This window comes from Salvelinus sp. IW2-2015, linkage group LG33 (assembly GCF_002910315.2).
Source record: "Salvelinus sp. IW2-2015 linkage group LG33, ASM291031v2, whole genome shotgun sequence".
In the NCBI taxonomy this organism is placed as follows: Eukaryota; Metazoa; Chordata; class Actinopteri; order Salmoniformes; family Salmonidae; genus Salvelinus; species Salvelinus sp. IW2-2015.
Window position 1 is genome coordinate 2,701,446 of NC_036872.1, and position 26,729 is coordinate 2,728,174.

Consider the following 26,729-nt stretch of genomic DNA (forward strand, 5'->3'; position numbering starts at 1 on the left):
AGCAAGAACAAGGAGCTAATTGTGGACTACAGGAAACAGGGGTGTGTGCACACCCCCATCTACATCGACGGGGCCGCGGTGGACAGGGTCAAGAGCATCAAGTTCCTCAGTGTCCACATCACGGAGGACTTAACATGGTCCTCTCACACCAGCACAATTGTGAAGGCGTAAGGGATTTGGTATGTCCTCTAGATCCTCCAGAACTATTACAGGTGCACAATCGAAAGCATCCTGACAGGTTGCATCACCGCTTGGTATGGCAACTGCAACGCCGTTGATCGCAATGTCCTACAGAGGGTGGTGCGGACAGCCCCATAAATCACCTGGGGCGAGCTCCCAGCCATTCAGGACATTTATGCCAAGCGGTGTCTGAGAAAGGCCCGAAAGATTATCAAAGACTACAGTCAACCCAGCCATGGACTGTCCTCTCTCTGGTTCCGTCCGGCAGGCGGTTCCAGAGCATTGGGTCTCGGACCAACAGGCTCCGAGACAGCTTCTTTCCACCATGCTGTTCTGCTATTATTGACTCTAAGTACCATTAGTATTTATCCTGCTACCAGTCACTTTTTTACCTACCTCAATTACTCCATTAGCCCTGCACATTGTAATATTGGTACTGGCACTGTCCTGTATATAGTTTGCATATTTCTCTTTACTTGATATTGACTACTGCGTTCTTGGGAAAGAGCTTGTAATTAAGCATTTCATTTGTACCGTTTTACACCTGCTGTACCCAAGTGGATTTCAAAAATAATATATACTTAAATAATACTTTATTAACAAGTATATACAAAAGTATCTAAATTGGAACAATTTTAAATAGATTTAATGCAATTAATGTACATTTTATTAGTATTTTATTAGCATTTAAGTATATTAAATATATTTAAAATGATTTAAAATTGGGACACTTTTTTTGTACTTATGTATATTCTTAGTATATTAGATAAAGAGCAAAACAAATATACATCGAATACATCTTAAGTACATTTTATGTATATTTCTCATCATACTAAAACTGTATTTGAATTCCTGTATTTTTCTTTATAAAAAGAGTGTATTTATAATGTGTTTCAAGTATACTTTTACAAATACACTTCTACAAATTATCTAAACTAGCTATTGTAATTAGCCATGTAAAGGTTACCTTCATTGACCTAGGCATCTCCTACGCCAATGTTAACATGCTATTTACAAAGCATTTGTGGATGGAGCAGCAACTTACAAATAACACTTTTGAGAACTGTGCACTATTGGCATTTCCCACTTTAGTTGTTCACAGTATGGAAAAAAATTAACATTTCAATAAAATGTGTATTGTGTAATATGTAATGTGTAAAATGAACATCAAAACATTTGAATAAGCTAAATATTAGGAAGAATATCATATTATAAATCAAAACTTCATCTGCAGAAAAGGATGCTTGGTAATATGCAAATTTCGTGCATACTTTAAATATATTTTGTGGTCATTTAAGTTAAATACACTTCTTTACTTAAGTATATTTTCTTAAGATATTAAAAAGTATACTCTCTAAGTATAGATCCCCGTGATTTGCGTGAAGTGGAGAAAAGGGGGCCAGAGGGAGGGCTGCCTTCTGAGAATTCGAATAAATCCCCACTTCCTTCCATTCTGCTAGCAAACGTGCAATCTTTGGAGAATAAAATCAATTACCTACGTGCAAGATTAAACTACCAACGGTACATTCAAAACTGCAATATCTTATGCTTCACGGAGTCGTGGCTGAATGATGACACTATCAACATGGTTATACGCTGTACCGGCAGGATAGAACAGCGGCGTCTGGTAAGACAAGAGGAGGCAGACTGTATATTTGTAAATAACAGCTGGTGCACAATATCTAAGGAAGTCTTGAGCTATTGCTCGCCTGAGGTAGAGTATCTCATGATAAGCTGTAGACCATACTATCTACCTACATTTACATTTAAGTCATTTAGCAGACGCTCTTATCCAGAGCGACTTACAAATTGGAAAGTTCATACATATTCATCCTGGTCCCCCCGTGGGGAATGAACCCACAACCCTGGCGTTGCAAGCGCCATGCTCTACCAACTGAGCCACACGGGACCGTACCTAGAGAGTTTTCATCTGTATTTTCCGTAGCTCTTTACATACCACCACAGTCAGAGGCTGGCACTAAGACAGCATTGAATGAGCTGTATTCCGCCATAAGCAAACAAGAAAACGCTCACCCAGAGGCGTCGCTCCTAGTAGCCGGGGACTTTAATGCAGGGAAACTTAAATCCGTTTTACCAAATTTCTATCAGCATTTTAAATGTGCAACCAGAGGGAAAAAAACTCTGGACCACCTTTACTCAACACCCATGGACGTATACAAAGCTCTCCCTTGCCCTCCATTTTGAAAATCTGACCATAATTATATCCTCCTGATTCCTGCTTACAAGGACAAATTAAAGCAGGAAGCACCAGTGACTAGATCAATAAACAAGTGGTCAGATGAAGCAGATGCTAAGCTACAGGACTGTTTTGCTAGAAACAGACTGGGATATGTTCCAGGATTCCTCCGATGGCATTGAGGAGTACACCACATCAGTCACCGACTTCATCAATAAGTGCATCGATGACGTCTTCCCCCACAGTGACCCTACGTACATACCCTAACAAGAAGCCATGGATTACAGGGAACATCTGCACAGAGCTAAAGGCTAGAGCTGGCACTGTCAAGGAGTGGGACTCTAACCCGGAAGCCTATAAGAAATCCTGCTACGCCCTCCAACGAACCATCAAACAGGCAAGGCGTCAATACAGGACTAAGATTGAATCATACTACACCAGCTCCGACGCTCGTTGGATGTGGCAGTGCTTGCAAACTATTACAGATTACAAAGCGAATCACAGCAGAGAATTGCCCAGTGACACGAGCCTACGAGACGAGCTAAATTACTTGTATGCTCACTTCGAGGCAAGTAACACTGAAACATGCATGAGAGCACCAGCTGTTCCGGACGACAGCCGATGTGAGTAAGACCTTTAAACAGGTCAACATTCACAAGGCCGCAGGGCCAGATGGATTACCAGGATGTGTACTGCGAGCTTGCGCTGACCACCTGGCAAGTGTCTTCACTGACATTTTCAACCTGTCCATGTCCGAGTCTGTAATACCAACATGTTTCAAGCAGACCACCAAAGTGGCCGTGCCCAAGAACACTAAGGTAACTTGCCTAAATGACTACACTCACGTCTGTAGCCATGAAGTGCTTTGAAAGGCTGGTCATGGCTCACACCAACACCATCATCCCAGAAACCCTAGACCCACTCCAATTTGCATACCGCCCCAACAGATCGCCCCAACAATGCCGCTCGGTCATTGCTTATCCATATTTTTATATGTATATAGTCATATTCCATTCCTTTACTTAGATTTGTGTGTATTAGGTAGTTGTTGTGGGATTGTTAGATTACTTGTTAGAAGTTGCTGCGCTGCACTGTCTGAACTAGAACTAGAAGCATTTCGCTACACTCACAATAACATCTGCTAACCATGTGTATGTGTATGTATAAAATGGCATTTGATTTGAGCTAAATTCTTCAAATTCAATATTTTATACAATTATCTTATCACAGCACTAGCTGTGCATGGTCGAACAACTCCCTGACCAAAATGGCTGACCTTTATCCCATCATAAGAAGGTTCATGTCCATTCTAGTATTCTAATTCCTAATTCTACGAGAGCGACCTCCAACTCTGAGCCCAGTCTTGCGGGGGCTGTGGTACACCAGTGCCCCCACTGCCTGCAGTAAACTGCCACGGGAATAGGTTAGGTACAGCACCAGTCCAAAGTTTGGACAATCCTACTCATTCCAAGGTTTTTCTTTATTTGTACTATTTTCTACATTGTATAGTAATAGTGAAGACATCAGAACTACGAAATAACACATATGGAATCATATAGTAACCAAAAAAGTGTTAAAGAAGTCAAAATATATTTTATATTTGAGATTCTTCAAAGTAGAATATATTTTGATTTGTTTAACACTTTTTTGGTTACTACATGATTCCATATGTGTTTGTTCATAGTTTTGATGTCTTCACTATAAAGAAAATAGTAAAAATAAAGAAAAACCCTTGAATGAGTAGGTGTGTCCAAACTTTTGACTGGTACTGTAGTTGTCAGGTGCATATGTGTGTGTGTGTGTGTGTGTGTGTGTGTGTGTGCGTGTGTGTGTGTGTGTGCAAGCGTGAGTGTGTACATGTGTGTGCAAGCGTGAGTGTGTACGTGTGTGTGCATGCGTGAGTGTGTACGTGTGTGCAAGCATGAGTGAAAAGAGAGGCTGTACACTCCGGTAAAACAGGAACCACTAAGGCACACCAGCACAAGCAACTGAAAGCCTGTCTCTAATTTATTATCCCAGTGTACAAAGATGACAAATTCAGTCAGTCTCTCCCTCACACTCGCACTCAACCCAGTCCGAAGCAGCCATGCGCCCAGGAGATAGATAGATACCTGGCATTGAGACAGACTGGAAGAGCAGAGGCCACATAAGGGTTGGGGAATAGAGCTTCCTCTGTCGAACACTGCATGTGTGTTTGTCATCAAGCACCAAGGCCAAGGCAGAAAGGCGGGGGACTCGGGGCACGCCATTGGCCCACGGTTCAGCAGATGGGCCAATCAGCGGGCTCCCCTTTGTTCTCTTTTGATAGCACATGGTTGGATCTCAGGTTGTTGTTGTTTTTCGGGTCTCTGCTCTGAAGGGACTGGATGTGATGTCTGGTTTTTCTGTCACAGTGCCAGCTGGAGGTTGTTTTGCTGCCTTTGCAATAAATGAAGTGATCTCAAGACAAGATCCAGCGTATCTGGGGTATGCAAATGAGGTTTGAACACCTGTTACAATGTTTCACCCAGAGCTGAAGGATTTGAGGTCTCAATGAAGCCTACAACGAATTGTGATCTAATTTACATCACATTGGCTTCTGTCTATTGAAGCCACGGACGGTAACAAAAACCTGGTGCATGTAATTAGGATCAAAATGCAAATGAGGACACAACGTTTTTGGTATAGATTCTGCTACCACTGAAAACCACAGCAGCTTTTGTAATGAAAATGCCACGACAAACAATGTGTGTGAGGCATTGAGTAAACCCACTACAATGCTGCTACCAGGGCATCTTGTTGCTGCATCCTCCCGTCCTTGTGTTGTGCTCATCTAACCCAATCGATAGAGCTGTGTGCTGATGTTAGCTAGCTAGTGTGCCAGTGGGCTAATAATAGGATCTGCTAGAAGCATTACATCAGTGGGAGTGGAGCCCTGTCTGTCCTGTTCCATAGCTCCAGTCGGCTTATCTATCCCCCTCCTTCCCTCCCTCCGTCCCCTCCTCCCTCCTCCTCTAACAGCTACCAGTCTGAACTAGCTCTTTCCAGCCCAGGCAGCATTGTGGGTGTTTCTTCAGCTGCTTTTGTTCAGACAGAGACAGAGAGCAGAGCACCAGCTTAAGCCCCTGCCGAGCCCCAGCCCCATCGCCAGCGAGCCCCAGCTTCCTCCATCCACCACTCAGCCTTTAGACTACTGCTCTCCTCAGCACCCCCAGAGGTTTGGGGTATCAGGCTCCAAGTAGTGAGAGTCGCAGGACGCACACTGGTTGAAATAGGAGAATCAAAATCAATGGGAGATTAAATCATCCATGTTCTATCTAGAAATGGGACCATATATTGTAAGAGCTCAGTGCTCGTCTAAATTCCAAAGGGGAAGAATTTTGTGATCTAATTTATGATCTAACTCATGGTGAGTGCTTGGCTAGCCTTATTGGCTGCTCTGAATATGGGTCAATAAGAGTCAGTACTATATATTACGTGGGTGGGAAAGGGAATGTTTGTTACAGTATGTACGGTATGTATGTCTGATTGCGACTGTTATTTACAGTTATGGCGTAATCGTAGCGTGCACGGTGGTGGTCTTATGACGGCCATGAGAAGGGGGTCCACACAAGGATGGCTGGCTGGCTCGTTGGTGGGTTAGTGGGGCAGTGTGGGAAGAAGGACACTCGCCTGCACCTGATTTATGATTGGCTGAGGAAGCATGTGAGCCGCCTACGCAAGCAGGATGGTGACGGAGTGAAAAACAACCTAACATGCTCACAGTAAATGCTCAGAGAGTAAACGACAACAGCAGCAGCAGCAGAGGAAATGTGAATGTCTAATTTTACTGTACGAGATGATAAATATTTCCTGTACGAGATGTTAAACATATTTAGATGGTAGAAAATGAGACTGGCTACACTGACAAAACAAATCATGTGCAGGCAAGTGTTCTTAAATGGTTCTTCCTCAGCTCTTAAGGTTCCTTGGAGAACTCTTGCCCGATAAAGAACCTTTGAGTTAAGTGTGGGGTTCTTGACGTGGCATCTTACGGTTCTTCAGAATTCTAAAAGGTTCCTGAAATGTTTGGAAGCCTGCAAATGTGTCCCTTTCATAGCACACAGCAAATTGGCCTGTGTTAACTAGTGTTGATTTTACAGTCTAACATTTCTAGTGTTGATTCAAGTGTTAAATGAACACTGTAAAGAGTTAAATTAACACTCAGTGGTGTAAAAGAACTCCAGTGTTGGTGTTAATAACCAGAGTAGAACCAAAACCGGGCCCACATTATCATATTTCCCAGCATGCCTTTTAGCGGGTAGATTTTTTTTAATTGTTTCAATATCTATGTTTTTGCATGTACATCGATTGATTCATTACTCTTATGCTACTCAAATATAAATAACATACATTTTTCTATGTTCCAATCTGTTACTTGGACTTATGCACTCGTTCCTGAAATGGTTGTTTTAGTTTAGATGTTTAAGGTAGTCTCATATCTTAGTCTTCCCAACCATGGCAGTCATTCTGAATGCAGGTTGAGGAATAAAAATTCCCAATGTTGGATATCCCCACTCTGGCAGGATTCCATTAGGAATTACACATCACTTTGCAAGCCAGCATAATGTGACTTGCAGGCCTGATGTGGCCTGTAAACTATGAGTTTCAGGCCACTGTATTAGGGTAAAACTAGGCCTTCTTTTTTATAAAATATGTATTGTCTTAAAGAGCATAATTGTAATGACAACATATTCACTTAGAATCTCATTTGGTGAAGGCCACAGGACTGAAAATGATTTAATGCAACAACCATGTCTCTGTCACTAGCAAACACAGTCATGGATGGTACTTGTAACTCAAAAATGTACTTGAACGGTACCCTGAGAAATATGCAAATAAGGCTTAAAACCCTACCGCAGGGCTATTCAATTCCGGTCCTGGAGGGCTAAAACATTTTTGTTGTTGTTGTAAGGCTCTTAAAATAACCAACCTTATTAGGTTCCAACTTGCACCTTTATTTTTAAGAGTGTAGAATAAAGGATAATGATGGTGAATTGACAGATGTTGGAGCACTGTTCCCGTAGGAGAATGCAATGCCTATTCCAAATCCAACAGGGTACAGGAACAAATATTATCCACTTATTACAAACAAACCCCCTTAAAAACGCCAACAGTGGGAGTACTTGTGAGGGCCATTCTCTATGACATAGAGCCCTACGTGCCATGGAGCAGCCACCTTGCTGTTGCTGTTTGATACCTTGTACAAGTTGCTTAAGGTCAACATGTATCAGTAAAGTTCAGTCATGTTTTTGGTTAACACGCTCCGCAAGCCTCGCTGAATCCGCAAAGGACTGGGCTATTATCAAATAAACAACCGCCCTCCTCGGTCCTGTTTAGGGTTGCAAAGGGAGGGTATATCAGTGGAAACTTTCAAAGTTTACCAGTAAACTCCCAGAATGTTGATATCTTTCAAGGATCACAAGACATCTAGTGGCACTTTTGGGTACTTCAGATTATAACAGGTGTATGTTCTTATCTCTCTCTGGCATATTCACGTGTAAAACATACGAAATAATTCGATAAGATGTTTTTAAAATAAAAAATAGAATGACAAAGCTGTAAAACATTATCCTAAATATAAACCATCAATTTAGTGAATACCATTTCTGTTTAATATCAGGGTTTCAGCATGAAAAATGCTTTATATTTTTGTACACATTATCAGTATGTATTTGTTGTCAATATTTTGGCATCAAACTGTTGGTGGCAGTTGTGAAAAAAGTAAATAGTTGCTCAAGCTGCAGAGGTAATAATGCCGTTGTTGATTAGATGCTTTTTTCATTAATTAGGCCATTTTTTTATTGAACCATATGGTCTATCCACTAGAAACTCAAAGACAATACCATTGTCAATATCAAAATCAGAGATATAAATATAGATCTTCAAAATGAATACTATATATCAGGGCTGCCAAACTCATTCCATGGAGGGCCTAGTGCCTGCTGGCTTTTGTTTTTCCCTTTCAATTAAGACGTAGACAACCAGGTGAGGGGAGTTCCTCACTAATTAGTGACTTGAATTCACCAATCAAGTACAAGATAGGAGTGAAAACCTGCAGACACTCGGCCCACCGTGGAATGAGTTTTACATGTGCTAGACGGTATAGGACTGCCGAGTGGCGCAGCGGTCTAAGGCACTGCATCTCAGTGCTAGAAGCGTCACTACAGACCCTGGTTCGATCCTGGGCTGTATCACATCCGGCCGTGATTGGGAGTCCCATCGGGCGGCGCACAATTGGCCCAGCGTCGTTATAGGGTTTGGCCGGGGTAGGCCGTCATTGTAAATAAGAATTTGTTCTTAACTGACTTGCCTAGTTAAATAAAAATGGAGGATGCCTGTCCAAAAACATACGGTTGTATATGCGCCCACCGGCCTCAGCCAGACAAAGAGCTCATCAGGGTGTTTCACACATGCCTTAAGCACGGTGAGGAGTGAGCTATAAAAACACAAGAGCCAGCTGTTCAAGGTCAGCACTAAACACACTCTCAATGGGTCAACTCACACTCTAATACACAGGACTGAGTGTGTGTGTGTTGGCTCTCAGTTGCCATGGTTGCTTTTCCCAGCCACGGTCAGACAGACAGACAGCAGGGACCATGGTCACACATTAGACAACATGGCTACCATTCAGCCAGGTCCCCAGAGCCATAACAACAACAGCAAAGGGATGACTCAAAGGAATGCCAAGCAATTTCAGATCCCTATGCACCTAAACGTTTTGGAACTGCCAACTGAACGGCTGCAGTATGTGAGGGGAGAGTCCCTTTTCAAGTCACAAAGCATTGATTAGTGGTGTTCAGCACCACATCCCATCTCATTCAGCACTACAGCATACCTCCTTCCTGGTGCTACTGTCTATCCATGTTGAGAATGAAGCTCCTCTCAGCTTCCCATTCACTCTGCAGTGTGTCCTCCTGCCCTTCCCCCTGGCCTACAGTGAACAGTGCTGATCTGATTTGGGGAAACTCAATTTCTGAGTGGCACCACCGTTATGTCACATCACAGCCGGCGGTTAGCTCGTTTGGTTGGTTGCGTCATCGCCTGAGCGGTGTCGTGCTCTGCGCTCCAGCTTGCCTCTTTATAATCAGAACATCTGACTGTGCAACTTAAATCAAAAGATCCCAGCACCGCTTGAGTTCCATTTGAGAGATTTGGAGGGGTGGGGGATTACATCACTGGATCATCAAATCAAATCAAATTGTATTAGTCACATGCGGCGAATACAGCAGGTATAAAGTGACTATCCATAGATAATGCATGACATCCCCGCCTGATATCATGATCCTGTCTAATTAGTCGTGGGCGCTTTATTACTGTATAATGGCCCATTGACGGGGAGGGATCCCCTTTAACTGTCCTGATACTCTAATACCACTGCATTCATCAGTGAGTGGATCGATCCATATGTGATGAGCCAGATCAGGTTGAGCACTTAATGTTGAGTCCTGTTGTCCACACAGCCCAATACTGATTCACTTTCTCAGCTGTTTCAGCCACTAGACCACTATGTCTGTCAGTTTCAGATGAATGTCATTACGATTTTAGCTGGAATTGTTACCTGTCAATCATATAGGCGGCTTTTGCACACTGAAATTGTGAGGCTGCACTTGTCTATAGCGGTGCATGGCTGCGGTGCATGGCTGCAGATTGTCGAGACTGCTTGAGTGTAGGACAGCTGTTTTCAGCGTGAAACCTCCAGGGCGTTCCAGGAGGTGCCAGTTTTCATGCCGAAGTTTTGACATTTATTCAAACTGAACTTGACTTGAGAATGTGCTTGTCCTCCTGCAAACTTTAGACCACGCGTAAGCACCGTTTCTAGTGGTGGAAGTACTGCATTGCAAGATGACAATAGTGGTCTGGTTATAGTAGCCTAGCGCAAATGTGGAACATATGAAGACACTCTTATTCATAACAAAAAAAAAGTTGCTAAATATAATAACAAGATGCAATCATTTGCCTTGAGTGAGAAGAGCGAAATTCTGTTTATTTTATCTATGCATTCTAATATAACTAGAAATAGACATATTTCTTCTTATTTATTTCATTTCCATGATCATCACCTTTTCTGGCCATGATGAGTTCATATTCCCGCAGTAGCCATACAACAAATTACTATGCGCATTTAATTGTGCCTATTAGATAGGCTATTGTAATTTAAAGTTTTTGCTCTGTGCATCCGACAGGGAGCGTGGTTTATAACATACAGTAGAATTTAACAGGTGAACAGACAGTTTATATTTTGCATTGAAGTGCGTAGGCTACCACTTTAAGTACGGTAGTTTTCATAATTTTTCCAGCGTAGACAATGTTTCAGAATTCACGTGCAGTGTAGAATATTTTGGTTGGTTAAAATGTGAATGCAAAACATTATTGCATTCAAACGATCTGTTTACACGTCCACAACAATCTGCTATTGTTTCTGTCTTTCGGAAACGTTCAAATACAGCAAATGCCACTGCAAAAGAAACCATTCTGCCAACACCTCCAAAGACATTTGATCAAGTTCGCCATTGCTGTTTCCTTTAGGTTAGATACTGTGTTGGCATAATTCCAATACTTCCAAAGTATACAGCACATAAGGCGTTATTGTCACCATAAAAGGTGAACGATGGGCGTTTTTCAGGCGGATTTAAATGCTCGTTCACCCGCGCACACTTTACGATAGGTCTGACTTATAAGGGGAAACAGGCGTGCGCCAAGTTTATAAATCTCAATATATTTGTGCGTGCAGTCTTTTCAGAAATGGTGCACACAGGTATTTAATGTAAATTGTATGCAACGGTTATAAATGAGGCCCCAGAACACTGACAAATTAGTTCAACAAAACAGAGCGGAGAGCTTAAACTGTTTCTCCTTGGAGCAGAGCCTTTGCAATTTATTAGTGTGCACTAAAAATATGTGCAGTCATTAAGTAACAGTGGGGCTCTTGGCAACTATTGATCACTCTCCATCCATGTTCTGACCATGGATGGAGAGGGACCCCAACAGGACAGAGTGGGAAATGACTGACAGGAAAAGCAGCTGGAGCTACCTTTCTTTATTGAGTGGCACAGTCAGAGAACAGTACGTGTGTGTGTCAGTGGAGGCTGTCGGGAGAAGCTATAGGAGGACGGGCTCATTGTAATGGTTAGAATGGAATGGAAACCACATGTGTGACTCTGTTCCTTTTACTCCATTCCAGTTATTACAACCTCCTATAGCTCCCCCCACCAGCCTCCACTGGTGTGTGACTGTGCTCTTCAGTGTGTTGTCACGGTAACCATCATCCTTGACTCCACAGATGAAGTCAGGTTCTGCCCAAAACACTCCTCCAACTAGTGTTAACCTAAACAAAGGCCTATGACTGGGCAGAGTGATTGTGTCAGACTAGTCTGGGCAGAATGGTTGCTGTTATACTAAGGAAGAACAAAAGGTCTGAAAATAGACAGGGCCATGTTTAATTAGGGACATTTCATTGTTAACTTCCCCTATCCACTCAGCCAGCACATCCTAGCTCTTCCAAGAAATGTCTCCTTTCTCCTTTTTTATTGTGTGCTTGCACACCATTGTGCCGGCACAATGCATAATGTCGTTCTTTAATGTTACATTTTGTCTTATCTCAGCATTTGTTACAGTTTAGAAAGCAAACGATACAACTGGACAACAAGGTGGTAAACGGAGCAGGGCCTCTTCAGCATCGACCGACCAAGAAGACATATACTCTGTCAAACCCCCTGGTTATACAAGGCTCCATTTGACCTGACTTAATGTCAGAGATTTGTCTTAACTATCATCAATACTGGTATACTGAGGTATCAGCAAATAGTTGATCGTCCAAGGAAGAGGCTGTGGTGGGAAGCGATATGCAAGAGCCACACAATACCACTGACGCCGTTATTCCAAGTAAACAAACGAATCAACCAATGAAACATACAGCACATGACCAGAAGTATGTGGACACCTGCTCATCGAACATCTCATTCCAAAATCATGGGCATTAATATGGAGTCGGTGCCCCCTTTGCTGCTATAACAGCTTCCACTCTTCTGGGAAGGCTTTTCACTAGATGTTGGAACATTTCTGCGGGGACTTGCTTTCATTCAGCCACGAGAGCATTTGTGAGGTCGGGCACTGATGTTGGGCAATTAGGCCTGGCTCGCTGTCGGCATTCCAATTCATCCCAAAGGTGTTCGATTGGTTTGATGTCAGGGCTCTGTGCAGGCCAGTCAAGTTCTAACACACCAATCTTGACAAACCATTTCTGTATGGACCTCGCTTTGTGCACAGGGGGCATTGTTATGCTGAAACAGGAAAGGGCCTTCCCCAAACTATTGCCACAAAGTGGGAAGCACAGAATCGTCTAGAATGTCATTGTTTGATGTAGAGTTAACATTTCCCTTCACTGGAACTAAGGGGCCTAGCCCGAACCATGAAGAACAGCCCCAGACCATTATTCCTCCTCCACCAAACTTCACAGTTGACACTATGCATTCGGGCTGGTAGTGTTCTTCTGGCATCTGCCAAACCCAGATTCGTCCATTGGACTGCCAGATGGTAAAGCATGATTCATCACTCCAGAGAATGCATTTCCACTGCCCCAGAGTCCAATGGCGACGAGCTTTACACCACTCCAGCCAACACAAGCGCATGGTGGCGTGTGTGTGGCTGTTCGGCCATGGAAACCCATTTCATGAAGATCATGTTGCTCCTAGACGTTTCCACTTCACAATAACAGCACTTACAGTTGACCGGAGCAGCTCTACTGTAGCAGGGCAGACATTTGACGAAGTGACTTGTTGGAAAGGTGGCATCCTATATGACGGTGCTACGTTAAAGGTCACTGAGGTCTTCAAGAAGGCCATTCTACTGCCAATGTTTGTCTATGGAGATTGCATGGCTGTGTGCTCGATTTTATACATGTCAGCAATGGGTGTGGCCTAAATAGACAAATCCACTCATTTGAAGGGGTGTCCAGATACTTTTGTATATACAGTGGGGAGAACAAGTATTTGATACACTGCCGATTTTGCAGGTTTTCCTACTTACAAAGCATGTAGAGGTCTGTCATTTTTATCATAGGTACACTTCAACTGCTGAGAACGGCAATCCTAAAACAAAAATCCAAAAATTCACATTGTATGATTTTTAAGTAATTAATTAGCCATTTTTGCATGACATAAGCATTTGATCACCTACCAACCAGTAGAATTCCGGGCTCTCACAGACCTGTTAGTTTTTTAAGAAGCCCTCCTTTCCTCCACACACTCAATCAAACAGACTCCAACCTCTCCACAATGCCAAGACCAGAGAGCGTGTTAAGGACATCAGGGCTAAAATGTAGCGACCGCAAGCTGGATGGGCTACAGGACAATAGCAAGCAGCTTGTGAGAAGGCAACAACTTTTGGCGCAATTATTAGAAAATGGAAGAGTTCAAGATGACGTCAATCACCCTCGTCATGATCAATGATCTGCGGAAGGTGAGATCAGCCCAGAACTACACGCAGGACCTGGTCAATGACCTGAAGAGACTGGGACACAGTCTCAAAAAAAACCATTAGTAACAACATACGCCGTCATGAATTAAAATCCTGCAGCGCACGCAAGGTCCCCCCTCAAGCCAGCGCATGTCCGGCCCGTCTGAAGTTTGCCAATGACCATCTGGATGATCCAGAGAGGAATGGAGAAGGTCATGTGGTCTGATGAGACAAAAATAGAGCTTTTTGGTCTAAACTCCACTCGCCGTGTTTGGAGGAAAAAGAAGGATGAGTACAACCCCAAGAACACCATCCAACCATGAAGCATGGAGGTGGAAACATCATTCTTTGGGATGCTTTTCTGCAAAGGACAGGACGACTGCACCGTATTGAGGGGAATGGATGGGCCAACAACCTCCTTCCCTCAGTAAGAGCATTGAAGATGGTTCGTGGCTGGGTCTTCCAGCATGACAACGACCCGAAACACACAGCCAGGGCAACGAAGGAGTGGTCCGTAGAAGCATCTCAAAGTCCTGGAGTCTCCAGACCTGAACCCAATAGAAAATCTTTTGGAGGAGCTGAAAGTCCGTATTGCCCACGACAGCCCCGAAACCTGAAGGATATGGAGAAGGTCTGTATGAGGAGTGGGCCAAAATCCCTGCTGCAGTGTGTGCAAACTGGTCAAGAACTACAGGAAACGTATGATCTCTGTAATTAGCATAACAATAGTTTTTCTGACCAAATATCAAGTTCTGCTTTTCTGATGTATCAAATACTTATGTCATGCAATAAAATGCAAATTAATTACTTAAAAATCATACAATGTGATTTTCTGGATTTTTGTTTTAGATTCCGTCTCTCACAGTTGAAGTGTACCTATGATAAAAATGACAGACCTCTACATGCTTTGTAAGTAGGAAAACCTGCAAAATCTGCAATGTATCAAATACTTGTTCTCCCCACTGTATAATGTATCAAGCAAGCCAAACCAGTAGGTTGACCGTGAGTTTGCCCTGTCTCACCTTCCAAAGTTCAGCCTGAAACAGATTTAGGGCCGCAAACACAACCTGGCCTCCAAAAATAGAGCAGTGGCCCAGAGCGAGCACTCAGTCAGACAGTTCAAGGGTCCTCTCATGTTTATCAGGCAATGTGGTGACAATTAATAAATAAACGCTTAGACCAACAACATTGTTCAGAAGTAGAAGACTAAAACCACATGACTGTTTACATAACAGCAGCATCATTATACAAGTCTAACTATATCTAACGGATTTGACGATAGATAAGGCTGCTGGGAAAAGCTGAGCAAAGCCACCAGCTGTCATGGCCACTGTTGAAGTCTAAACTCTAAACATCAACGTAACGCTTAAAAACGTTGAAAGAAATTACCGTAGAGGAAATCTGTAACGGATTTCTGGCCGATGTGATCAGATAACATCAGACATCTATAGTACTGAACTCTCTTGACCTCAACACTGTCTCTCACCTTTGGCGCATTTTACAGTCAGATTCAAACTGTGAACACTGTAATAATGTAGTTATAATGTGGTTAGCTCTGTGGGGAAGAGCCACAGTCAGTGCTGCTAACCCATGGTGGTCAAGTCATTCCAAATAGCCGCAGCTTAGGCTATATGTTAGTCAGACGGGAGCTCCTGCTTCTGTTTGCAGAGCTTTTTCTGGAAAGAGGGGGAAAGTTCAAGGCCCCGGGCACCTCTGTTTTTGGGGTCACCCTCATTGGGCAAACCTCCCTCGCTGGTAAAACAAAGAATCACAGTCCACGTGGCCGAACTATGTGAGAGAAAGGGCCTCCCGCCTCTGTTTGCAGAGCTTTTTCTGGAAGTGGGGGACAGTTCAAGGCAACCGGCCCTTCTGTTTTTGGGGTCACCATCATCAGGCAAGCCTATCTCGTTGGTGAAATGAAAAATCAGAGAGTGATCTCGTCTGCTGGGCCAGAGGGGCATAGTCTAAACCAGGGGAGAGCTGGAAACACACTCATAATGACAAATTAGACCCTGCCCTGTTGATTCATCTCAAACACAAACAGCTTATAAAAACAAACAGAGGAAATGGCTTTAAAGTTTATTTGCTGTCCAACCAAATATGTTGTACGTAGATAAGTGATAATGCACTGATGTATTATCTTATTATGAAGTAATTTTTTAGATTACAATGTCAATGTACACAGAGTGTACAAAATATTAGGAACACTTTCCTAATATTGAGTTGCACCCCACCTTGCTCTCAGAACAGCCTCAATTCGTCGGGGCATGTCTCTACAAGGTGTCGAAAGCATTCCACAGGGATGCTGGCCCATGTTGACGGCAATGCTTCCGACAGTTGTGTCAAGTTGGCTGGATGTCCTTTGGGTGGTGAACCATTCTTGAAAGACACGGGAAACTGTTGAGTGTGAAAAACCCACCGACGTTGCATTTCTTGACACACAAACTGGTGCGCCTGGCACCTACTACCATACCCAGTTCAAAGGCACTTAAATATTTTGTCTTGCCCGTTCACGCTCTGAATGGTACACATAAACAATGCAGGTTACAATTCTCTCAAGGCTTCACCTGGATTCACCTGCTCAGTCTATGTCATGGAAAGAGCAGGTGTTCCTAATGTTTTGTACACTCTGTGTATATTAATCAATCAAATATTTTTATAATACCCTTTTTACATCAGTAGATGTCACAAAGTTCTTATACAGAAACTCTGTATAAAACCCCAAACAGCAAGCAATGCAGATGCAGAAGCTTGGTGGCTAGGAAAAACTCCCTAGAAAGGCGGGAACCTAGAGGAACCAGGCTCTGAGGGCTAGCCAGTCCTCTTCTGGCTGTGCCGAGTGTGGTTGAATGTGAGACAATGTGTCACGCCCTGATCTGTTTCACCTGTCTTTGTGATTGTCTCCACCCACCTCCAGGTGTCACCTGTTTTCCTCATTAGTCCCTGGGTACTTATTCCTGTGTTCCCTGTTTGTCTGTTGCCAGTTCGTCTTGTAATGTCAAGTCAACCAGTGTTTTTCCGTGCGCCTGCTTTTTATTTTCTCTGTTTTTGCTAGTCCTCCAGGTTTTGAACCTTGCCTGCCTTGACTCTGAACCCGCCTGCCTGACCATACTGCCTACCCTGACCTCGAACCTGCCTGCCACCCTATACCTCCTGGACTCTGACTTTGTTATGGTCTTTTGCCTGTCCACGACCATTCTCTTGCCTGCCCCTTGGATTATTATAAATATCAAAGACTCGAATCATCTGCCTCCCGTGTCTGCATCTGGGTCTCGCCCTGTGCCCTTGTACAATAATTCAATGTATGTATAGCAGATAAGGGTACCCATTGGGAAGACCAGTAAACAGTTGAACTAAAACTAGTTTTTTTCTGTCAATGATGACATTTGGCTTCTGATTGGTATGAAGCCAAATCCAAACTGGCTTCCATTGACACTTTTTTTGGGTGCGCCAGGACCATTCACAGCTGAGCTCACTCAGTTTAGCTCAAGGCTGATAAAAAAATTGCCAAATGACCAAGGGAGGCCAAATGCTCGCTGGCTTTCCTTGCGTTCAACGCTATGGGCGACAACATTGTCAAACTGTTTTTGACCAGACAGAATCCGATCGATTGGATAAACATACTGAGACAGAGGGGCATTGTTTCGTTTGCTTGCATGCTTTCTCCGGTGATATATTCCGCCTCTTGCGAATTGAAGGAAATTGATGAAACATAAAGAAACATTACTTTGTATATGTTTTTCTTATTTTCTTGGTACATTTTCTAGTGAAGCCTGGTTTCCCCTGGCATCCATGAACACACGCCACTGCTAGCACCTATGGTGGAAGTAGAACTAGACCAGCCGAGGTATAGTTTGTGGCAGGGAGAATACAGTTTTGTACAAGAATGAAGGGTACTAAGGATTGAGATGTTCTTTTCACCTCGTCTCTTCCTCTGTTACTTCTTATTCTTGTGTGTCTAATGTTTTGCAATACAGAGAAGTTGTTTGTAGTTGCCTAACTCAGAATGCATATGATCTTTCAAGATTTTGGGGGCCTTTAGTTATGAAGGTTGCACAGTTTAAACTACGGGATGTTCCTCTATGTATAATAGGGTATTAGATGTGGGGGGAGGTCTCTCAGGGATAAGAAGTGTACAGCGTTATCAGGTTTGGGTAGGTAGGGTTGTGCAGTTCTTATAGAGCAGCGTTGTTCAATTCCAGTCCTGGAGGGCCGAAACACTTCTGTTTTTTATTTCTACCTGGTTGTTAATTGCACTCACCTGGGAGGTCTGAATCAGTCCCTGATTAAGAGAGGATGAAAACCAGAAGTCTTTTGTCCCTCCAGGACCAACATTGAACACCCCTGATATAGAGCTAGGAAGGGTTGCTGCAATTGGCTCAGGATGAAAACTGAGTTTATCAGCAGCGGTGTCATTTCCCTTTTCTAATGTGCTCAGCGCTGTGGGTGGCTGGGAACTGAGGAGAGGTTCAGGACGGGTCCATAACTCTAGGGCACTGATGGCCCTGCTCAGCCCAGCAGAGACAGCACAGACTGACTGATGGAGAGAGCAGAGCCAACCAGAGCCATCTGTCCTCCCAGTCACCCCCCTGACGACACCAGAGAGAGATGGAGGGGGGAGGGGCTGAAGAGTGATACAATTTTTTGTGTTGTTACTACAATTAAATAATAAGGAGTAAGACAGGAGATTGAATTGGAAAAGGCTTCATGTACATCTTTTCATGTACATGGTGCAGTCAGCCCACGTGGCCGCAGAACTGAGTCAGATGCGGGCGAAAGGTCGGGCCGGCCTCCTGCCTCTGTTTGCAAAGCTTTTTCTGGAAAGAGGGGGAAAGTTCAAGGCCACCTGTGCCTCTGTTTTTGGGGTCACAATCAGTAGGCAAGCCCCCCTTGTTGGTAAAAAAAAATAATATCTGAGAATGACCTCGTCTGCTGGGGCAAAGGGGCATAGTCTAAAACGGGGGGGGGGGTTGGAAACACACTCATAATGACAAATCAAACCCTGCCCTGTTTCTTCATCTCAAGAGACAGAGGAGAGAGAGATGTAATGGAGAAGAGGTATTGCTGATGGGGGTAGGAAAGGAGTATGTTGAGTATGAGAGAAAGAGATGGATAAAGAGAGGAGGAGAGAGTAACCTTCCGGTGGGGCGTAATGTGACCCCCTCTAGGGGCCCTCCTCATCTCCACCCTATCCCCTCGTGTCCTGCTGGCTGAGGCCTTGGTTACATTACACCATGGCATCATTAGGCTAGGATTAGCAGAAAGGTGAAGAGCCTCCCTCCACTGAATAGTATGGAGTAGCACTGAGCACACTATCATCATCATTTCATGTCTACTATCAAGTGGGACCAACTCCAAATAAAATATCATTTTCCAGGCATTGTTTTCAAGGAGAAAATCTGTCAAGGTCCTACTGAAAACCCGTGGCACTCAGACCAGAAAGGGACTTTTTGGGGGGAATCGAGGAGTGGAGTGGAGTGGAGTGAGTGCCAGCATCTCTTCCTCTCCCAACTTTCTCACACCCCACACCCTCCAGACTGGCCTCTGACAATAACACAGGCCTTGTGAGGAGGCTTTCTGACGTCAGCCACACGTCACACGCCTTGTTGATTTACCGTGACCTGCCTAACGAGAAGCAGACCCTATGTGTCACTGCTATGAGCACCGTGTTTTCCTTCAGTTGTTCCGACAAAGTAAACAGGGTCAGGCCCTGCGGTTAAGCAACTACCTTTTCCGCCCCGAGTGCGGAGAGTGATGATATCTCAAATCCCTTAGTTCTGAGCTCCCCCATTTTTTTCTTTCTCTCTGAGTCCCTCCGGGCAGCAGAGGCGAGCGGAGCGGAGTGCAAACTGCTGGACCCCGTCCCAGAACGACAGGATATCCTGTATTACTCACAACTAGGGTCACCTAAACACCTCCTGACCGTTGGGATAAACATCAGAGTGTGTGTGAACCGAGAGCAAGACACTTCCAGAAAGTTACAGTGGAAGACAGAAATGTTTGTTTTACTATTCTTGTGGGGATCAAACAATTGATTCCGATTCAAAATCCTATTTTCCCCAACCCCAAACCGGAACGCCAAAGCCCAAATCCTAACAATAACCCTGAACCTAAAATACACTTTCTTCCTAGTGGGTACTGGCAAAATTTCCCCACTTGTCTGAATTTTCCTTGTTTTACTATCCTTGTGAGGACCACTGGTACCTATAAGGATAGCAAAACCAAAAACACACACACACAGGGGCCAGGTTGTTAGGCCCTGAGATAAAGAACATGCTTACAATGCCACATATATAATACTCCCGAAGACCCACGATGGGCCCACCATCCCCAATCACACAATAGGGATGTCCCCGACCTGTCAGCAAGGGACTATGGAAATAGACCTGTCCCATACATACATAACACACCACATTTCACTGCTGAGGAACACAATCCACCATAGCTATTATCTGTTACGTCAGTTATGATAACATCAGGTAAAAAAAAAGACACGTTTGATTCTGTGGGTCAGAAGGTGAACTTCGATGCATATCCGATTATGTAACGCGTGCCTCTACTAATGCAACCAGCGAGAAGAAATCCAGTAAGAACACTTCTACATACAAACCCCATTAGTTTGGGACCGATAAGAATTTTAATTTCGTCAAGAGGGAGAGAGAAAGGTTGTACGTTTCACATGCTCTGAGCCGGACCAGAACGCAACAGGGCTGATATGCTAGCCTCGGGGGGATAATTGAGAAACTGTGAGTCGTCGATTCACCACAGAGAGGAGTTATGTAAGCTAGGATACATCTAGTTGCCCTAACCACTCAACTGTCTGGATAAACATGCACATATAAGCCAAGATAGAGACCTCTCTCTGAGGTGTTCTGTTTTTTTTTTCAGGTGTAAGACAAAACAGCTATTTAAGACACGAGAGAATCATATGAATTTGATGACAAACTGCCAGCGGTTGTGAGAGGTTAGAAGGAAATACAAAACAAAGTGATGTTACTGGAAAAACGCTGACGTGAATGTTCGGGAGGAAGTGTGTTTGTGTCGGTGGGTGACTTATGAGTTGGACGTCACATTTTGGTTGATTGTATGTTTGTGTTTAGACACATTTGAACGGTTGCTCATGAAGTAGGCTTTGGTTTGGACAAATACGTTTCTGCATGTGCCTCAGTGTGTGTGTATCAAATCAAATCAAAGTTTATTGGTCGCGTACACAGATTTGAAGATGTTATCACAGGTGCAGCGAAATGCTTGTGTTAGCTCCAACAGTGCAGTAACACCTAGCAAAAAACACTATACACAATACAGATGTCACGCCCTGACCGTAGAGAGCTTTTTATGTCTCTATTTTGGTTTGGTCAGGGTGTGATTTGGGTGGGCATTATATGTTAATTTTCTATGTTTTGCATTTCTGCACTCTGGAGGGGCCGGGCTAAAGTGGGCATTCAGCCTGGAGGAGTTGTGCCAAGGCTGCGCACCAGAGCTCCAGTGCTCCCCCACAGCCCGGTTCATCCGGTGCCTCCTCTACACACCAAGCTTCCTGTAGGTCTCCCCAGCCTGGTGGGCCCTGTGGCAGCCCCACGCACCAGGCTGTCTCTGCGTCTCCTCCCTCCAGAGTCTTCCTCCAGTCCGGACCCTCCAGTGACGCCCTTCAGTCCGAAGACTCCAGTGTCGCCCTCCAGTCAGGAGCTTCCAGCGACGCCCTCCAGTCCGGACCCTCCAGTGACGCCCTCCAGTCCGGACCCTCCAGCGACGCCCTTCAGTCCGGACCCTCCAGCGACGCACTCCAGTCCGGAGCCTACAGAGACGGCCTCCAGCCCGGAGCCTCCAGAGACGGTCTCCAGTCCGGAGCCTCCAGCGACGCCCTCCAGTCCGGAGCCTCCAGGGACGCCCTCCAGTCCGGAGCCTCCAGGGACGCCCTCCAGTCCGGAGCCTCCAGCGGCGCCCTTCAGTCCGGACTCTCCAGAGGCGCCCTTCGGTAATACAGCCTGACAGGATGCTCTCAATGGTGCATCTGAAGAGGTTTGTGAGGGTCTTAGGGGCCAAGTCGAATTTCTTCAGCCTCCTGTGTGGTTGCATGCCCGTAGCTCACACACATACTGACAGGATGACACACACACACACACACACACACACACACACACACACAAAGCTCCAGCGCTGCCCTTACTTCTTAAAGTCCTTTATGGCGGCCCCTCTCTGATTGCCCAGGGCAAATGTGCGTTATTGCCGCTCGTATGAAGAGCCCTAACGTGGTTGACACACACGCGGCCAGGTGAGCTGCAGCACCGGGTACATTTCCACTCCACACAATCTTCTGTTGTCTTGCTGCGGGGAGGGCTTGTCAGAGTGTGGCGTTGCGTGTCTGCCACCACCCGGGCGGACAGAGCACCAGTGAATCACAGAGACAGGCCAGGTCACCTCTCTCTCCCTGGAGGTGGCTGAGTAGACAGATCACTCCTCACCCTCAGGGGGGGAGGTCTGATGTCCACACCACTGACTGTCCTCTCTCTGCACCCTAATGAACAGCCTCCCCACATCCCCCAGGTTAGTTGGTTGGTGCACCCCGGTTGACCCCCTGCCTGAGCCAACCAGAGTGAAAGAGTGACCAGACCTGCTATATGACCAAAAGGAACACATGGGTCAATGCAACCCCACCATATTACTTAATATGCCTCCTTTGCTACGGTGCGCAGCCTGGGACAATAAACTGTTCATCCTTGAACACTGAATATTAAATCAATCAATCTAATATATTCCTCCAGATCAGTTGGTTACGGGCATTAATGCTTCATGGCTCCATTCTCTTTTTTACTATGCAATCATTTTTCTTGGCGCTTTACTACAGAACACAGTTCATGCTGTTCTAGCTTATCTTATCTTTTTTCCTTTCTGTAAAGTGTGTTGCGAAAAATGACTGCTGTGCAGATATCGGACTGATAGCGGCAGCAGGAGAAAGCTGATGGTTACTGATGAGAATGATGTCATCCTCAGAGATAACCTTGTTCTCTCCTCCATCCCAATGCCATTGTGTCGGGAAATGAGATTTCGGATTCGAAAGATTGGCCTCGCTGAATTGGAGGCCGTGGGTTCAACAATCCCCCACAAAAGAGGATTGACATGCTCCAGCTAAACCCTCTCATGTTTGACCGATAGAACACCGTCAGATGTCATCTCCTAGGTAGTCATCAGAATGACCACAAAGCAGAATGACCACAAAGCAGACAGAGAGAGAAAGAGGGAGAGAGCGAAAAAGAGAGCGAGAGACTTTAGGTCAAAAAGTACTTGCGCCTCAGCAGGAGAGGCATTATCTAGACTTACTCCCAGACTCACAACTCTAAATGAGAGTCATGCAAATCGGCCTCCAGAACAGACTGCACACATCGTAGAGGGGGGTGACAATGAGAGGGGAGGGGGTGAGAAAATGAGAAAGGGGGGTGAGATATTGAAAGAGAGAGGGTAAGGGGGCGGGAGAATAAAAAGGTGGAAGAATGTGCTTGCCACTGCTGGAGAAGTGAGAATCAATCATGGAGGCACTTTTAATTTCCTTGGCGCAGAGGGTTGTGTCAGTGAGTAATTACACAGAGGGAGATACTCCTCTGGCTCGGCCTGATACTACAGTCTGGAGCATCAGCTGGCACCTCAGAGACCCCGTAAAGAGGATGAACCCTCAACCCTGGCCCCTGAGCCTAGCCATCTGCCAGCCGCATAGGATATGTACAGTATGTACGTATACATGTAGGTACAGTACCAGCCAAACGTTTGGACACACCTACTCATTCAAGGGTTTTTCTTTATTTTTTACCATTTTCTACATTGTAGAATAATAGTGAAGAAATCAAAACTATGAAATAATAAATATGGAGTCATGTACTGTAGTAACCAAAAAAGTGTGAAACAAATTAGTGAGGTCGGGCAATGATGTTGAGCGATTAGGCCTGGTTCGCAGTCGGCGTTCCAATTCATCCCAAAGATGTTCGATGGGTTTGAGGTCAGGGCTCTGTGCATGCCAGTCAAGTTCTCCCACACCGATCTTGACAAACCATTTCTGTAGGGAACTCGCTTTGTGCACAGAGGCATTGTCATGCTGAAACAGGAAAGGGCCTTCCCCAAACTGTTGCCACAAAGTTGGAAACATAGAATTGTCTAGAATGTCATTGTATGCTGTAGCGTTAAGATTTCCCTTCACTGGAACTAAGGGGCCTAGCCTGAACCATGAAAAACAGCCCCAGACCATTATTCCTCATCCACCAAACTTTACAGTTGGCACTATGTATTAGGGCAGGTAGCGTTTTTCTGGCATCCGCTAAACCCAGATTCGTCGGTCAGATTCGTCTGCCAGATAGTGAAGCGTGATTCATAACTCCAGAGAACGCGTTCCCATTGCTCCAGAGTCCAATGGAGGCGAGCTTTACACCACCCCAGCCGACGCTTGGCATTGCGCATGGTGACCTTAGGCTTGTGTGAGGCTGCTCGGCCATGGAAATCCACTTCATGAAACTCCCGACGAACAGTTATTGCGCTGACGTTGCTTCCAGAGGCAGTTTGGAACTCGGTAGTGAGTGTTGCACTGGAGGACAGGCGATTTTCACGAGCTACGTGCTTCAGCACTCAGTGGTGACGTTTCCACAATAACAGCACTTACAGTTGACCAGGGCAGCTCTAGTAGGGCAGACATTTGACAAACAACTTGTTGTAAAGGTGGCATCCTATGATGGTGCCACATTGAAAGTCACTGAGCTCTTCAGTAAAGCCATTCTACTGCCAATGTTTGTCTATGGAGATTGCATGGCTGTTTGCTTGATTTTATACACCTGTCAGCAACGGGTGTGGTTGAAATAGCTGAATCCACTACTTTGAAGGGGTGTCCACAAACGTTTATATATATATATATAGTGTATGTATGTATATGTATGTGTATGTGACGGAAATGTACACAGTGGAGCAACCGCTTGATTTAGCAGTTTCAATCCCATTTCAAATCAAATCAAATGTTGCTCCATAAAGCTGGCTAAACAGAACTGTGGTGCTGAGTGTAAACCCCTCGATGAACACTTCAACTGTGTCACCACACAGTGTCAAAGAAACTCTTGGTCAAACTCAGGGGACTGCTAGTTATGGGAAGATGGATGTCCCATTGACCTGTCTTTCTTCTGTTTTCACACCTTAGGAAAACAATTCTGCTCAGCAATTTACCAGTGGGAAATCCAGGACTTAGCCTTCTTTTGGTTGCTTGAGACATGAACATTTTGACTTTGTTCATATGGGTTTGCAAGTACAATGAATTGAACAGAACATGCGTACAGTTACCCCCCCAAAAAGAAAGAAGCCCAGACCATGGACACAATCAAGTAGACCTTCAGCTATGACGGGCACACAACCTACCAAGCCTTCGACCGGGACTTGACCATAAAGACTGAACAGCCCAACAGGACACACACATCCCCTACACATACCTACCTACCTGGGTCTCAACGTACAGTATCTGAAAAAGACAGAACGGAATTTTCCATCCCAAACCTTTTAGGTTCAGGGGCTCCACTTAGCAATAAAATCAGTGTGCCCGGGGTATTTAGCCCCATGGAGAGACAGGTTTAGTAGGGGCTCTGTGTTTTTCTGTCAGGCACTGGGGATCAGTGGAAAATTCCCACTCCCACTCACAGGTCCGAAGGAGCTGAGACACTCCTCCGTGGTAGCCCCCCACCGGACACATTTCTCCTTCACCGCTCTAACGGTTAACGGCAGCCATGGTTTTTATGGGAAAGGGCGCTGGAGGATTGTTTTGTTGTCAGGGCTAACGGCTTAGCCCGCAAGATTGTGGCGGCCCTGTGCACAATTCTGCAGCGCCTGTTGATGTATGTGTGTGTGTGTGTGTGTGTGTGTGTGTTTGAGTAGAGGGGGCTGCTGACCTATAGAGCAAGGCAAATTGATCTGCATATAGATGAATGCTTCTATAACCGTTTTCAAAGGTTCCTCATCTGTCTAAATCTACCCACACTGTCAAAACGTGCTAATCAGCTCACTTACACCCAGACAGAGTAGAACAAAACGTTTTATGTTTGCGCCACTCAAAAGCCTTATGGCTAGAATGGATGCATGGGAACATCATTGTGGATGGAGGAAGACGTGTCTGTGTATTGTGGAGATTCAGCGAGGGGACAATAAGGGGGTGGTCCTCGTACCTGGGTACCAAGGCAACCCATCATCATGTGGGTGAGCAATTTGGCCGCAAACATGGGGAAGCGGGAACACAGCAGGTGGGATACGATGGCCAAGGCGAAACCTGAGGATCAGACAATAAGATATTCGGTATCATTCCATATTGAACATAAAAACCCACATGTTTTAAACTGGATTGAAAATACTTACAATGTAAGACAAAACATATAAAACAGGGTGGGAGGTAATGGGGGGGGGGAAGGGATGAGAGGGAAGAAAGGAGAGAGGAGAGAGAGGAAGAGAGAGAGAGAGGAGAGAGAAGAGAGAGAGAGAGAGAGAGAGAGAGAGAGAGAGAGAGAGAGAGAAGAGAGAGAGAGAGAGAAGAGGAGAGAGAGGAGAGGAGAGAGAGAGAGAGAAGAAGAGAGGAGAGAAGAGAAAGAGAGAGAGGAGAGAGAGAGAGAAGAGAGAGAGAGAGAGAGAGGACGAGGAGAGAGAGGAGAGAGAGAGAGAGAGAGAGAGAGAGGAAGAGAGAGAGAGGAGAGAGAGAGAGGAGAGAGAGAGGAGAGGAGAGAGAGAGAAGCGAGAAGAGACCAGAGAGAGAGACGAGAAGAGAGAACGAGAGAAGAGATGAGAGAAGAGGGCGAGAGAGAGAGAGAGAAGAGAGATGAGGAGAGAGCGACGAGAGAGAGACGAGAGAAGAGAGAGAGAAGAGAGGAGAAGA

General features: G+C 45.0%; 1 protein-coding gene across 1 annotated transcript in view; it reads right to left on the reverse strand.

The window, feature by feature from the left end:
* Window positions 1-26,729, reverse strand: part of adgrv1 (adhesion G protein-coupled receptor V1) — a 190,143-nt gene that overhangs the window by 53,002 nt on the left and 110,412 nt on the right. The window contains 1 exon segment of the mRNA XM_070436984.1: window positions 26,032-26,132. Coding sequence (XP_070293085.1) covers window positions 26,032-26,132 — 101 coding nt within the window.